The sequence below is a fragment of the Rhipicephalus microplus genome, chromosome 1 (genome assembly GCF_043290135.1).
Source record: "Rhipicephalus microplus isolate Deutch F79 chromosome 1, USDA_Rmic, whole genome shotgun sequence".
Classification (NCBI taxonomy): domain Eukaryota; kingdom Metazoa; phylum Arthropoda; class Arachnida; order Ixodida; family Ixodidae; genus Rhipicephalus; species Rhipicephalus microplus.
In genome coordinates this window covers 128,819,240-128,832,118 of record NC_134700.1, presented here as the reverse complement: position 1 = coordinate 128,832,118, position 12,879 = coordinate 128,819,240, and the positions used below count along the sequence as shown (strand labels likewise).

General features: G+C 44.8%; 2 protein-coding genes across 3 annotated transcripts in view; one reads left to right on the top strand and one right to left on the bottom strand.

Annotated features, from left to right (window-relative positions):
• Positions 1-9,358: 9,358 nt before the first annotated feature.
• On the bottom strand, positions 9,359-11,936 carry LOC119178330 (uncharacterized). Its single transcript, XM_037429519.2, has 4 exons — positions 11,837-11,936; positions 11,235-11,291; positions 10,238-10,401; positions 9,359-9,826 (listed from the first exon to the last, which is right to left on the bottom strand). Exons 2-4 carry the CDS (start codon positions 11,284-11,286, stop codon positions 9,461-9,463), a joined length of 582 nt encoding a protein of 193 aa, XP_037285416.1. The 5' UTR covers positions 11,287-11,291; positions 11,837-11,936; the 3' UTR covers positions 9,359-9,460.
• A 343-nt stretch (positions 11,937-12,279) lies between these two features.
• Positions 12,280-12,879, top strand: part of LOC119178242 (uncharacterized) — a 79,903-nt gene continuing 79,303 nt past the window's right edge. Inside the window, exons 1-2 of one of the 2 annotated variants that reach the window (XM_037429435.2) lie at positions 12,280-12,417; positions 12,685-12,745. The gene's annotated coding sequence lies outside the window, so the exon portion shown is untranslated. The remainder of the gene's footprint in view (positions 12,418-12,684; positions 12,746-12,879) is intronic. The other variant, XM_037429436.2, reaches the window with a different exon arrangement.

Below are 12,879 nucleotides of genomic sequence, written 5' to 3'. Positions count from 1 at the left end.
CCTACGACATTTAGCTCACCTGGCCGTTTCGATAAGGGTGTCAATACAAAACTTGTACGGCATAACATGACTGTATGAAGAAGATATTTGCGTGTCATAACATAACATGAAAATCATGACATATGTCATGAATGCCATGACTTACAATTCATGGTCCTGCAGTTCTTGCGGTGGTTTCTTTCACATGGTATGTTGCAAAACTGGTATGGTATGAGATGATTGCATGCTAAACAGGAGCGACCAACCCTAACATGAAAATCATGACATGCGTCTCATGTAACAACATGACTACATGCCACGCTAATCATGCGCTGGCAGGCGTTTCACGAGCTTCACTTAGGCTGAATTTTGTATTACGGGACGTGAATAAATGGCGAAGATATGATAGTGTTACAAACATTATAAACATGAGATACGGGTCATGTAACAACATGACTACATGTCACACTGATAATGCGCTCGTGGCCGTTTTGCTATTCTCACATATGGCAAATTTGGTATTACGTGACGTCGATGGATGACGAAGGTACGGGACTGTTCCAAACATAAAAATAATGAGATGTATTTCATGTGAGAACATGACTACACGCCACAGTCAAGGTGCCAATACATGTCGACTTGACGCAAATCGCGTGCTCGCTGGCGCTCATTTCGTCGCGTCACGCCGGTGTTGCCACACCTGGCGGTGGTCCTACCATATACTCGCAGGAGCGCGCCGCGCTGCTTTCGCGCATGCACGTTTCAGCGCGTACGGCATGTCTCCTTAATGAAAGATTGAGACGCAGTGTTGTCTGGATAACACATCGAAGTGAAATGCAGCATGTCTCATTTCGCGCCGGTTGCTTTCGGGTCGCGCCGACGGACGCTGGTCGCGCCTGGCGTCAGAATATAAAGTGCTCGCGTTTTGCTAACGTAGCGTCGCTGTGCCCAGCGTGCGTGCACGTCAACGCTACATCGAAGTATATTGGGTCCTTCATGATGCGCTCGCGGCCGCTTTGCTAGCTCCACATATACCAAATCAGCTGCTACGTAACGTGAATAGATGACAAAATATATGACTGGGTGAAACATGGCAAACATGGCGAGCAGTCTATGAGCATGGTATGTGTCATGTAAGAACATGACAACATACCATGCTCATAGACTGCTCGCGGCCATTTCGGTAGCTCCACATATACTAAATTTGGTATCCCGTGACGTGAATAGATGACGAAGCTAAGTGTCACATTCAAACATGATAATCATGAGAGGCTGGTCATGTACGGCATCATTTACCTTCACCTCAAAACGTTGTGCTGATTTTAAAGTGACATATCAACATTTCTGATTCGTGCTTCGCATATCATTGAATCCCATTGTACGTGGGATCAGCCAATTTTTTATTAGTTCCTGTTGGGACTGTCAACAGTCAGCTAAGCTACCATCTAGCAAATTATCGGTTTGAATAAAACTTGCTTGGTGTATTCCATTGTGTTCTGTCACATGATGGAACAACATTCTGCAACGCATTGGTTCAAATAAAAATATACGGCACTCAAGGGGGTAAACGTAGACAATATGTGATAGCGCAGGCGTAAGACGGAGAACTGGTTTGTTGAACAAGAAGACCAGAACTTCCCCCCAGCACGTTCGCTCACGTTCTGGCATTCCCAATAGTGACGCATGCTTTGGGATGATCAGTTTCTGGGCATTTCCCGAGTTCCGCTTGGGGGGGGGGGCTTCAACATTAATCGCAATCTTCTAGGTTGCAGAGTTCTTGCATCGGGCGATCCAGCGCTCAACCATTTGCGAGAGCCGCTGAGCAGGTGTTCCCTATGTCATCTTTTTTGGGCAGTAGAGTGATTACTTGGCCCGACTCACAGCACACTATGTGTGTGATGTCCTGTCACATTAGTACCACATCACTTATTGGTTGATGACCGTTATTAGTTGTTTTACGCTGACTGCAGTAGCAGAAGCTACGCTCTTTTCCGTCATCTTTAAAGTTGGTCTACTATCTTCTGGTGATGACGAGCCTTGCGGTTCAAGTCAACCGCAGTCGAGAGATCCGAGGCGCAAATCTGTTGTTGAAAGTAAAGGCTGCACTTTCCTCATGCAGTGTGATGGAGTCACTGGCTGAAGCGCGTTGGGCGCGTTCTCAAAACACGTTGGGGCTCCTCGATTATTCACAGATTCGATTTTGCACAGCACAGTTGTAGGGCTTCAGCGTCGATCCGGCGGCCTGCCAGTGGCTGTTTGAAAAAGTGTTTTGTAAGCCAATAAGGAACTCTCACCATTTGCCCAGACACGAAGCTTTTTCTACGAGGAAATTGTAATGAATCCGTAGCTCAGCCGCATACTCCGGAGGCCTCTTAGGGCAAATGCAAATGTTACAGCACAGCTACAGATAGTTTGAGCATTTTCAAACTATGCTGTCGCAGTAACTTCAAGTCATGCGAGAAACAGCTGAAGACGAGTAATGTTGGTCCTTCGGTCTCATCTAAACTCAACTCCACATGAATGGCGCTTGTGATGGGACAAGAAAAGAGAAGGACTTAGGATATTGTTGGACAAATTGTTGTACGCCACAGTAGTAAGTCTCGCCAAAGATTAAATGCCTTATCTTGCTGATTGTTCCTTGTGGGAGAGGCATAATCGCTGCAGGTAGTACTGCTGCTTTCTATCGTGAAAATATTCTGCACCTCGAAACTGTCTACTGTACGGTCTTACATCCCGACAATGAAAAATTCTCTACAAGATCCATAAATGTGCTGACACCTACACGAATAGTGTGCACGCGTGTCATTTTTACAAGAATGCCCATCAGGTAATACTTGTCTGTTAGAAGAACGGGATGGTCGAAGTCGTGATCGGTGTCAAGGTAGTGCAGTGGTCCACTGACACGACGTAAGCCGTCCTTGTCTACAAAAAAGATGAATGCGAATAACACGAGGTGTCGAGGGCTACAACTGAACTTTAGATTGCGCAACAACTTCACTTAGAAATGAGTGTTCTTGGAATACTCGTGGACCATCGCTTTTCGGTTGAATTTTGTTCGTGTACCTAACGTCGTCTTCATACTCATCTTAGCTTCAGACCCTTCTCCACACAGTGATTCAATAATTCAACTTTGCCACGTGTCATCATACTTTGCAATAGCTTCCTGGCGAAATTGTTTCACTAAGATACGCTGCGGAATTTTGTGATCATTAGCTAGTATATACGTGCCCTTGAATTTGCCGAAGATGTTTGTTCTTTCACTCTGTATTGTACTGCATTCTGCTTTAGCGTTTGTTCTTTTCCCTTCCATTGTACTATTTTCTTGGTTTCTTTTTCAATGTAGATTATTTTATTATATATGTTGGGATTTTTATTTACCCCTCCACCCTGTCGATGTCTTTGGGGCTTGTAGGCTACACTGCATAAGTAAATAAAAAATGGCAGCATATCCACGGGGTGAATATTGGAGAGTGGGGTGAAGCATCCGTCCTTTCATTCGTTGTTGCTTCCGTCCGTCCATGCGTCTATCCGCCCGGCCGTGCGTGCGTCTGTTCGTGCGTCCACACGTCCATCCGTGCATCCGTCCATGCGTTCGTCCCGGCATCCACTCCTGCGTCCCTCCATGCGTCAATCCGTCCGTGCAGCCATCCGTGCGTCAGTCCATGCATCTGTCGGTGTGTCCGTTCATCCACATATTCAACACTTCAAAGTACCACCATCTTGCATCTTTTCGTCATATATTCCTCAAGTAGAAGCATCGCAGTCCAGCGGACATTTCAAGGACTGAAAGAGAGGAGGCACACGCACACTTTCTCTTTATCTCGAGTCTCTGTTCCGCGGCGCCGGCGTCAGCATCCGTAATCGCACTCAGACTACGCATGCGGAACTTCTTTCCTCTCCTACACTCCCCGCTTTCAACTCACAACGCCAACGTGGTGAGCGTCTGCTAACTAACGCTTGCTTCAACATCCCTTCTAAACCTTCCTCCTTGTGGGTTCACCACCATTGCGCATGCACGTCCCCTCCCTGCCCTCTCGCCTCGCAACACCAAGGCAGGCAGCGTCTGGTAGCAAGTTTCTTGATTGAAAATAATTGCTTTTGAATTGACAATCACACAAGTAGACTGCTGAATCTTGAGTAATATTGGTGGGTGGAGCAGATTGGGTAGACCGTTCGGTGTATCGTTTAAACACATTGGTGCCGTTTAGGATGCCATTAATGCCAGACAAACAGACAAATGTACGGACAGACAGACAGACAGACAGACATACATACATACAGACAGACAGGCCAAATTTTTTGCGTCGAAGGTCGCCAAGAAAGACGATCGTCTTTAAAAACCGACTGCTCAAGCTGCATGTCCGTTCACTGGCCACACCGTGTATATAGGCACTTGATCTTTACATCCAAGTTAGGGACGGTGGGAGATTTATCCTCTGCGTTATTTACCAATGCAAATAAAATGGCAGCATATCCACGGAGTGAATGATGGAGAGTGGGGCGAAGAATTCGTCCGTCCATTCGTTCTTGCTTCCGTCCGTCCATGCGTCCGTCAGTGTGACCGTCCATGCGTCCATCAGCATGTCCGTGCGTGCGTTCCTGCGTTCGTCCATGCAGCCGCCCCTGCGTCCGTTCATGCGTCCATCCATTCATCTGTCCATGTGTCCATTCGTCCATCTATTCAACACTCCAAGTACCACCATCTCGCATCTTTTCATCATATATTCCCCATATAGAAGCACCGCCATCCAGCGGACATTCCAAGGACTAAACGAGAGGTGGCACACGCACACTTTCTTACGGCTTGCGCTTCGGGTCCACTTACCAACTTTAACCACCTCGAGTTCATGGTATATTCTAGTTCACTGTAAACTTTCGAAAACCAAGGAGGTTACGCCCAGCGAGTATGATGTAGCAAACTTTTTCAGTCAGATAGTGCTCAATGTACATGCCAATGGCTGCTAATGGGAAATTAGAGGCGGAGAATTCGGCTTTTACTTTCTTACGGCTTGCGCTTCGTATCTACTTCCCATTTTTAACCACCTCGAGTTCATTCATGGTATATACAAGTTCATTGTATTCATGGCACTACGGCTCAACGCTCGCTAAACCTTTCTAAAGCTAAGGAGATTACACCCAGCGAGTATAACGTAGCAACCCTTTCTTGTCAGATAGTGCTCAATGTACATGCCAATGGCTGCTAATGGTAATCGCAGCCTGCGCCTTAACTAAAAGCCGAATGCTCCTGTCTCTCTTTCCCCATTAGCAGCTATTGACATGTACATTGAGCACTATTTTTTATTGTTCAACAACGCACAGAAGAAGTTTCTCACCGGCTCCACCTTGGAGGTCAAAATGTTATACTTGTTACATACTACGGGGGACGAACGGGTGCTGCTATAAGGAGCTTCGCCTCTAAAAATTGCTGCGTGGGCTTCATCTAAAAGCAGAGTTCAGGTATCTGCGTCCAATTTGAGTCTCCTCTCTCTCACGCCAACCCATCACTGCATGCTTTGCACCTCCTGCGCAGCGCCACGACGAGCGTTAGTGTGAAGGTCACTGCCAGTGTAGGCGTTTACGCCTGCTGCTTCGCATCTACACAAGGTTCTTTCCAGCAGAAGATTGCGTAATTTTAGGGGCGAAGCTCCTTACGGCGTGGCTTGTGCGTCCCTCGTACTACGTAACCACCAGTGGCACATACCCGAAATAGTGGTCCTTACGATTTTGACCTCCAAGGTGGTTTCGGTGAGAGATTTATCTCTTCTGTGCGTTGTTTAACAATAAAAGATAGTGCTCAATGCACATGTTAATGACTGCTAAGGGGGAATGAGAGACAGGAGCAATCGGCCTTTAGGTAACGCGCACGCTGCGATCCCCATTAGCACCTATTGGCATGTACATCGAGCACGATCTGAAAATAAAAGGTTGCTACGTTATACTCGCTGGGTGTAACCTCCTTTGTTTTAGAAAGGTTTAGCGAGCGTTGGGCCGCGTAGCCATGAATACGGTGAACTAGTATATACCATGAACTCGAGGTGGTTAAAGGTGGGAAGTAAACCCGAAGCGAAAGCTGTAAAAAAGTGTGCATGTGCCACCTCCCGTTTAGTCCTTGAAATGTCCGCTGGATGGCGGTGCTTCTATATGGAGAATATATGATGAAAAGATGCAGGGTGGTGGTACTGGAAGTGCTTAATAGATGTACCAACGGACACACAGACAAATGCATGGATGGATGCATGAACGGACGCAGGCGCGGGTGCATGGACAAACGCAGGGACGGACGCACGAAGAGACGCACGCACGGAATAGTGGATGGACGCATGGACGGTTACACAGACGTACGCAGGAACGGACGGAAGCAAGAACGAATGGACGGACGAATGCTTCGCCCCACTCCCCATCATTCACTCCGTGGATATGCTGCCATTTTTTTTTTACCTGACACTTCATGTTAACTCTTGTGAAGCTTAGCACATCTTATGGTCTGTCCTACATAACTTATTTCACATTATAATTTTGTTTCATGAACCACACTAACCTTGCACTCTGCATGTGATTTCGTATGCTTCTTCCCGCATCCTTGTACAGGCGGTCGCATAATCTCGCCTTAGAAGCTGAAAACAAAGCCAACTGATTGATATGTGGGGTATAAAGTACCTAAAGCAACCTGGATGGATGGATGGATATGGCTGTACCCTTTATATCGGGCGGTGGCTTGCGCCACCAAGCCATAATACTTAATGAACCCAAAACTATATTTATTTTTTTCCCTGGAAAAGTGAGTTTGAGGATTCGTACTTTGCAGTAACGAGTTTAATTTTCACTCGTGCCTTGACTTTAGCCACCAATCAGATAACCTCCTTCTAGTTAAGTCTACTTGCTTAAAGTCTATTTTGCCCTCCCGGTCCCTAAACCCCAGTGCTTTGAAAAACTCTGCGCCATCATCCTGAACTATAGGGTGAAGCCATTTACAGAACATTATCAAGTGTTCGGCAGTTTCTTCTTCCTCTCCGCACGCACTGCATACTATGTCTACCCCTTCATATTTGGCCCGATATGTCTTGGTTCACAGTACTCCCGTCCTTGCCTCAAACAGTAGAGAACTACCCCCAGTATTATGGTAGATCCTTTCTTTGGCGATTTCCTGCTTAAAAGGTCGATAGATTTCGAGTGCGGACTTCTTAATCATACCCATTTTCCACATGTCAGTCTCCGTTTCCTTCACTTTCTTCTTAACCGACAGTTCTTTTTGGTTTGGCCACCTGCTGTTTTCTAAGTATTTATCAGTTACCTTCCTGGTTCGCTTCCTCCATTTTGTATCGACATTCTTCATGTACAAGTAGCTGAAAACCTTCCTAGCCCAACGCTCCTCCTTCATTTCTCTCAATCGCTTCTCAAATTTTATCTTGCTGCTAGCTTCCCTGCCCTCAAACGATGTCCATCCCATATCACCTTGTACTCCCAGATTTGGTGTATTCCCGTGAGCTTCTAAAGCAAGCCTACCTATTCCACGTTGCTTAATTTCTAATCTTGTTTGAACTTCTGATCTCATGCACAAGACCGCATTGCCGAACGTCAGCCCAGGAACCATGACCCCTTTCCATAGTCCTCTCACAACATCATACCTATTGTAATTCCACAGTGCCCTACTTTTCATCACTGCTGCATTCCTGTTACCTTTAGTCGTCACGTATATTTCGTGTTCCCGCAGGTACTCGGTCCCATTGCTTATCCATACGCCCAGGTATTTGTATTTATCTGTTATCTCTAGCGTGACCTCCTGTATCCTAAGCTCACTACTTTCGTTGTCATTGAAAATCACGACCGCTGATTTTTCCTTACTGAATATAAAATCTAACCTATATCCCTCATTACCGCAGATGTCCATCAATCTCTGCAAATCTTCCTTGTTATTGGCCATTAGCACTATATCATCTGCGTACGTTAATGCTGGTAGTCCTGATCAATACGTTTTCCTTGTTTGACTAAAGAGAGGTTGTGGCCCAGTCCACTTCCCTCTAATTTTGCCTCTAATCCTTGTAGGTACATCATGAATAATAAGGGTGACAGGGGGCACCCCTGCCTAAGCCCCCGTTTTACCTCTGCAGGCTTGGATACCTGTTTTTCCCACTTTATAACTACCTTTTTACCTTTATAGATACCCTTTAAAAGATTAGTGACTACATGTTCCACGCCTAGTGTGTCCAGTATTCCCCACAATTTCTCTTGAACCACGCTATCGTACGCTCCCTTGATATCCAAGAATGCTAGCCACAGGCGCCTGTGTTCCTTTTCTGCTATTTCGATGCACTGCGTCAGTGAGAACAGATTGTCTTCCAGCCTCCTGTGTTTCCGAAACCCATTCTGCAGTTCCCCCAGCACCCCCTCATCTTCTATCCATGCCTGCAGTCTTTCCTTTATAATCTGCATCGCCAGCCTGTAGACCACTGATGTCACTGTTATAAGACGGTAGTTGTTTATGTCAGCTTTGTCCCCCTTTCCTTCATAGATCATGGTCATCCTGCTAAGTTTCCATCCATCGGGAACTTCACCATCGATTATTAATTTGCTCACTACCTCTCTCAAAGCCTGCTTAGACTTCGGACCTAATGTCTTTATCAGCCTAATTGGAACGCCATCTGGGCCTGTTGATGTATTAATAGGAACCCTTTTCTCAGCCCTTTCCCACTCTCGTTGTGAAAATGGAGCCATTGCACCACTTGATTCGTCCTTGTCTATTGTGGTGCATAAAGTACTTCGTTGTTGAAAATTCTCTACCTAACGATTATGAGAGACGCCATAGTGGAGGACTCAGAAAATTCAGGCTTCCTGGGGTTCTTTAACGTGCACCCAAAGGTGAGCACACGTGCCTTAAGCAATTTCGCCTCCCTGAGAAGTGCAGCGGCCGCAGCCGGGATTCGATCCCCTGACCTGCAGGTTAGCAGCCGAGTACCTTAGTTATTAGACCACTGTGGTGGGTGAACACCAACTCTATGTCGCTTTTGAAGTGTCTTGAGTGGTGCGACGTGTTGTTCACTTAAAGCACAACTAAACATTTCATATCGACCTTGTTAACTGATTGTTATTGTGGCTTTCAGCCTCACGAAATTTTCACAGCGCTCATCATATAGCGTAGCGCCTGGTGATCAGCATGAATGGACACACCCAATATGGTATCTCGATGAGATCCAAGACACCGCCACTGTATTTCGTAATTGGCGAAACAGAAAGTTGTTTTGTATTTTATATCGATTTGCCGCTCTGCATTCACCTGTTGTCTGCCCTAAACCCATCGGTGGTGCGCCACTCGCAAACAAACTAGCCGATAAGGCCCTATTGTTCTGGCTGCTGGCAGCCTAGCTCTGGTCGCCAGTGTCAATGACCATCTCAAAAACAAAGTTTATTCAACTTAACTCCGCTTTTTACACAACGCAAAAGCAACTGTGAATGATGCAGCCTCGCATACGTTGCAGGTTTGCCTTCAAAAGGCTTCCACGATGAGCTGCACAAACTTAGCTTCGTTTCTGTCGAGGTGCATCTGGCCATGGCAAGAGCAGAGTGCTTCTCCCTTTTTGAACAATGACTCGGCCACGCGACTCAATTCTTCGGTAAAGTGTTGGCGAAACTGCTTGTACGTCTTGCCTTCTTCGCCGGCATACAAGCTGAGGTCTTTGACAACGAGCTTGCGAAGTATGTTAGCAGCATTAGTGGTGGCCTTGGCGTCGCCGAAGGTGAGCGCTTCAGCTGTGTTTTTAATACCGTCAATGGCCCCCTGTACTATGCTTACTGCACCCTTTCCAAGTTCTCCAATGGCTTTGAAGATCTTGCCAAAGAAGTACTGCTGACTCTGAAATAGTAATAACACCTTCATTACCAAGACGTACGAGATCACAAGCAAAAAAGAATACTAATTTCAATCTGAACACGATCCCGCTTCCTGCGCAGAATCACTGCACCTTCAGTTTTGAGGGAAATACTTTTTTATCTGATGCAAGTTATGCAGGTTCTAGGGGAAAAGAAATTTAGGGTAAATTTCCATTTCATGAGCTATAAAATAAAATGGCAGAGAATATGTAATGTTTAATTTTGATAGGCATTGTTGTGTTGAACTATTGGTAAAATGTTACCCCACCCCACAGCATCACGCACTTTCTTACTTCATTCCAGTGTGTAATGTGAAGCATTAATCAAGGTGCGAATGCCTAGTAATATTTCATCCGGTCGAAAACCTACAAGGGAGACTATTCCAGCCACTAACCTGACTATCGTCTTGTTCCTGCCGCTCCTGTGTCGTGCGAAGACCAAGCGCTATTGCGCGCAGCAATTCACCCACTTTAATAGCTTCAGCACCGATGCGGTGAGCTTCCTTGTCGATGACGACATCAATTGATTCATATTTCTCAGTCACCTTGTTGGTTGTCGCTGGGGAAGAAAAAAATATGTAGATCGTCTTAATTTAGGATGCCGTTAGTCGTTATTGGTACCGGTGCAATTACGGGCTCGGGAAAGATTGAAACAAACACGGAGAAGAAATTGTTTGAATGTCTGCAAATATTTTTCCAAACACAGTTATCATAATACTGTTCTAAACAGAAGAGGCTGTTTGCTGCGTGTAGCCATAGGAGCCATGTGGTTTCATAATATTAAAAGTTCACTTGTTGTACTATAGTGTTGCCTGCAACATAACGTACGTGATACTTATACTAGTAGAGCTAACCAAATCATGCAGTGGGCTTTATTCGAGAAAAATATAGAGCACGTACTAGAAAAATAGTACCTGTGACCAAAAATATTTCAAATGAATTATTTTCTTAAGTAGGGGCTTGATATGCATGGGGCCGTTCGTCCAAACACTCTTTTAAGATTATGTGTAAACACCAAAACCAGCGTAACTGCACTCTACTGGTTGAAAGCTTAACCTTGTATTCTGCTGCGAAGAAGTGCAGACGAAAGCAAAGTTACATAGATATGGGCTTAGCGCTGATTGTTATATTGCAAACATTTTTCATCTGTGTTATGTGAGGTAGTCTTATGAACATCGTAGGTCACAGATCGCATGGTGGTGTGGCGTTCTCGCATGACAATGAAGAAAGAATCAACAAAAAACGCAGCCACTGAAGTTGAAATGAAAAGAGTATTCAATGACGTTTATTCATAAACGTGAAATCTCTAAATAAAGCTACCTATCAGGATGTTCTTAAGTTTATGAGCTGTATTTTTAGTGTATTGGCCAACCAAAAAACCCGCGTACTTACCAGTCATAGCACAGATGACTACGAGAAAAAGGACGGCACCAGTTGACTTCATGATGCCTGTGAACAAAGGAATGCAAAAACAATGCGTATGCCGTCATATCGCATTAATTCTTGCTCACGAGCACAACTGCAACTGAGGCGACATACTATGCAATTTTAAGCAAGTTCGGAAGCCTGCAACGTCCAACCAAGCTAAAGCATTTTGATTAACACGTCTGTTATGGCACTCGAAAAACATGGCAACCAAGGCAGTAATACAGATTTTGACCAAATGCCTACCTTTGCGGAAAAGAAAAGTGCACCGGGAAAGGGGTTATGTATAATCTTCGCACAAAACCGACGGAAATAAAGCAAACTTCGCGAGACTTTTGAGAATGTGAAGTTGTGCTACCGTTGGGTATGTCGGGTGATTGAATCGCTTCACGTTTTTTTCGACTCTCTCAGCTGTGCGTTTGCTGCTACAGGCACCCACCTCGTGAATATTTACTATTACATGCTGTCACCAAAAACCTTACAAAACTTTCACTACCAGTTTAACAGTGCTGACTCAATTCTGACACCAAAAATTGCTAGTTGAGTAGGAATACATCTCGAAACGTTACCTTTTGGGGCTAAATATGACGTTGCTGCTGGAAAAAGGTGTGCAGGAATCTCCTGAGGAACACTCGATCCTAAGTGCCTTTTATACTTTCGCTATAACATTTACATCGAACAAACGAAAACAGGGAACAATACCAGTGCTCCGCAAATCAGCACAATTTTGTGTCCGGCTTTGTTAGTCACAAACATGATAAAATATATATCTTTTTGTTCTAAAATGTTAACCCTTTTGTTCTAAAATTCATCATTCAACGCATGTATGGGATGGTGTTTGTTACGAGAGTACAGATATGCCCAGCAGACAATTGTTTCTGCATTCCAAAAAATTCCCATTCGTGATAGCAAAAAGAGCAGATACCCCCTATTTTAATGAACAGAAAAGGGGGTGGCTTCCGGAACTGCTAATCACTATCGGAGAAAAATGCTTATAAACACATTCAGCAGTACGTTTCGCTTATTCGTAGTCATGGGACTTACATACAACAATGCTAGATGCGGTGTTTCTCAACACGTCTTTCTCACGATACTCATTACAACTGCTCTAGGATGCGCCCACCGCAGGTAAATCCAACGCTGTTCACAGGTCAGTGATCTAACCAAATTCTACCCACATGATTTTGTTTTGTGAGATACCGAGGTCTAATAGGCAATGAACAGTGAACTTGTGTTTTAGGCATGCACAAGTTAGCCTCATTTGGCCACTAGTGTGTTTTACCGTACATTTACAGCACTGAAATATCAAGGTGGTGTTTATTGTGGCTCAAGTTTCGTTAACTATGAAGTTGTGATGTAAATGTCTCTCTGTTTCTCTCTTAACAACACAATATCTTTTCTTGCCTTATTTTTCTAGGTTTCTTAGTGTTGGGAATTCCATGCACACAGGGAACGCACCCATCGTTCAACAAGTATACGTGCGTATGTCGCATAATATGGAAACAGTGTAATCTAGAAACAACATATAAATCATTCATATAGCATCGTTCAGTTTCATATCATTCACATGCCCTCGTTACCCATGAATATCAAGTAATCTTCATTCTTGTTG

What these genes read in the sequence shown, in the direction of transcription:
- LOC119178330 (XM_037429519.2), bottom strand. Translation starts at nt 11,286, where the DNA reads ATGAAGTCAACTGGTGCCGTCCTTTTTCTCGTAGTCATCTGTGCTATG. An exon ending in AGTCATCTGTGCTATGACTG is followed by an intron (nt 10,402 to 11,234) that starts GTAAGTACGCGG and finishes TTTCTTCCCCAG; the next exon opens with CGACAACCAACAAGGTGACT. An exon ending in AGGAACAAGACGATAGTCAG is followed by an intron (nt 9,827 to 10,237) that starts GTTAGTGGCTGG and finishes TTACTATTTCAG; the next exon opens with AGTCAGCAGTACTTCTTTGG.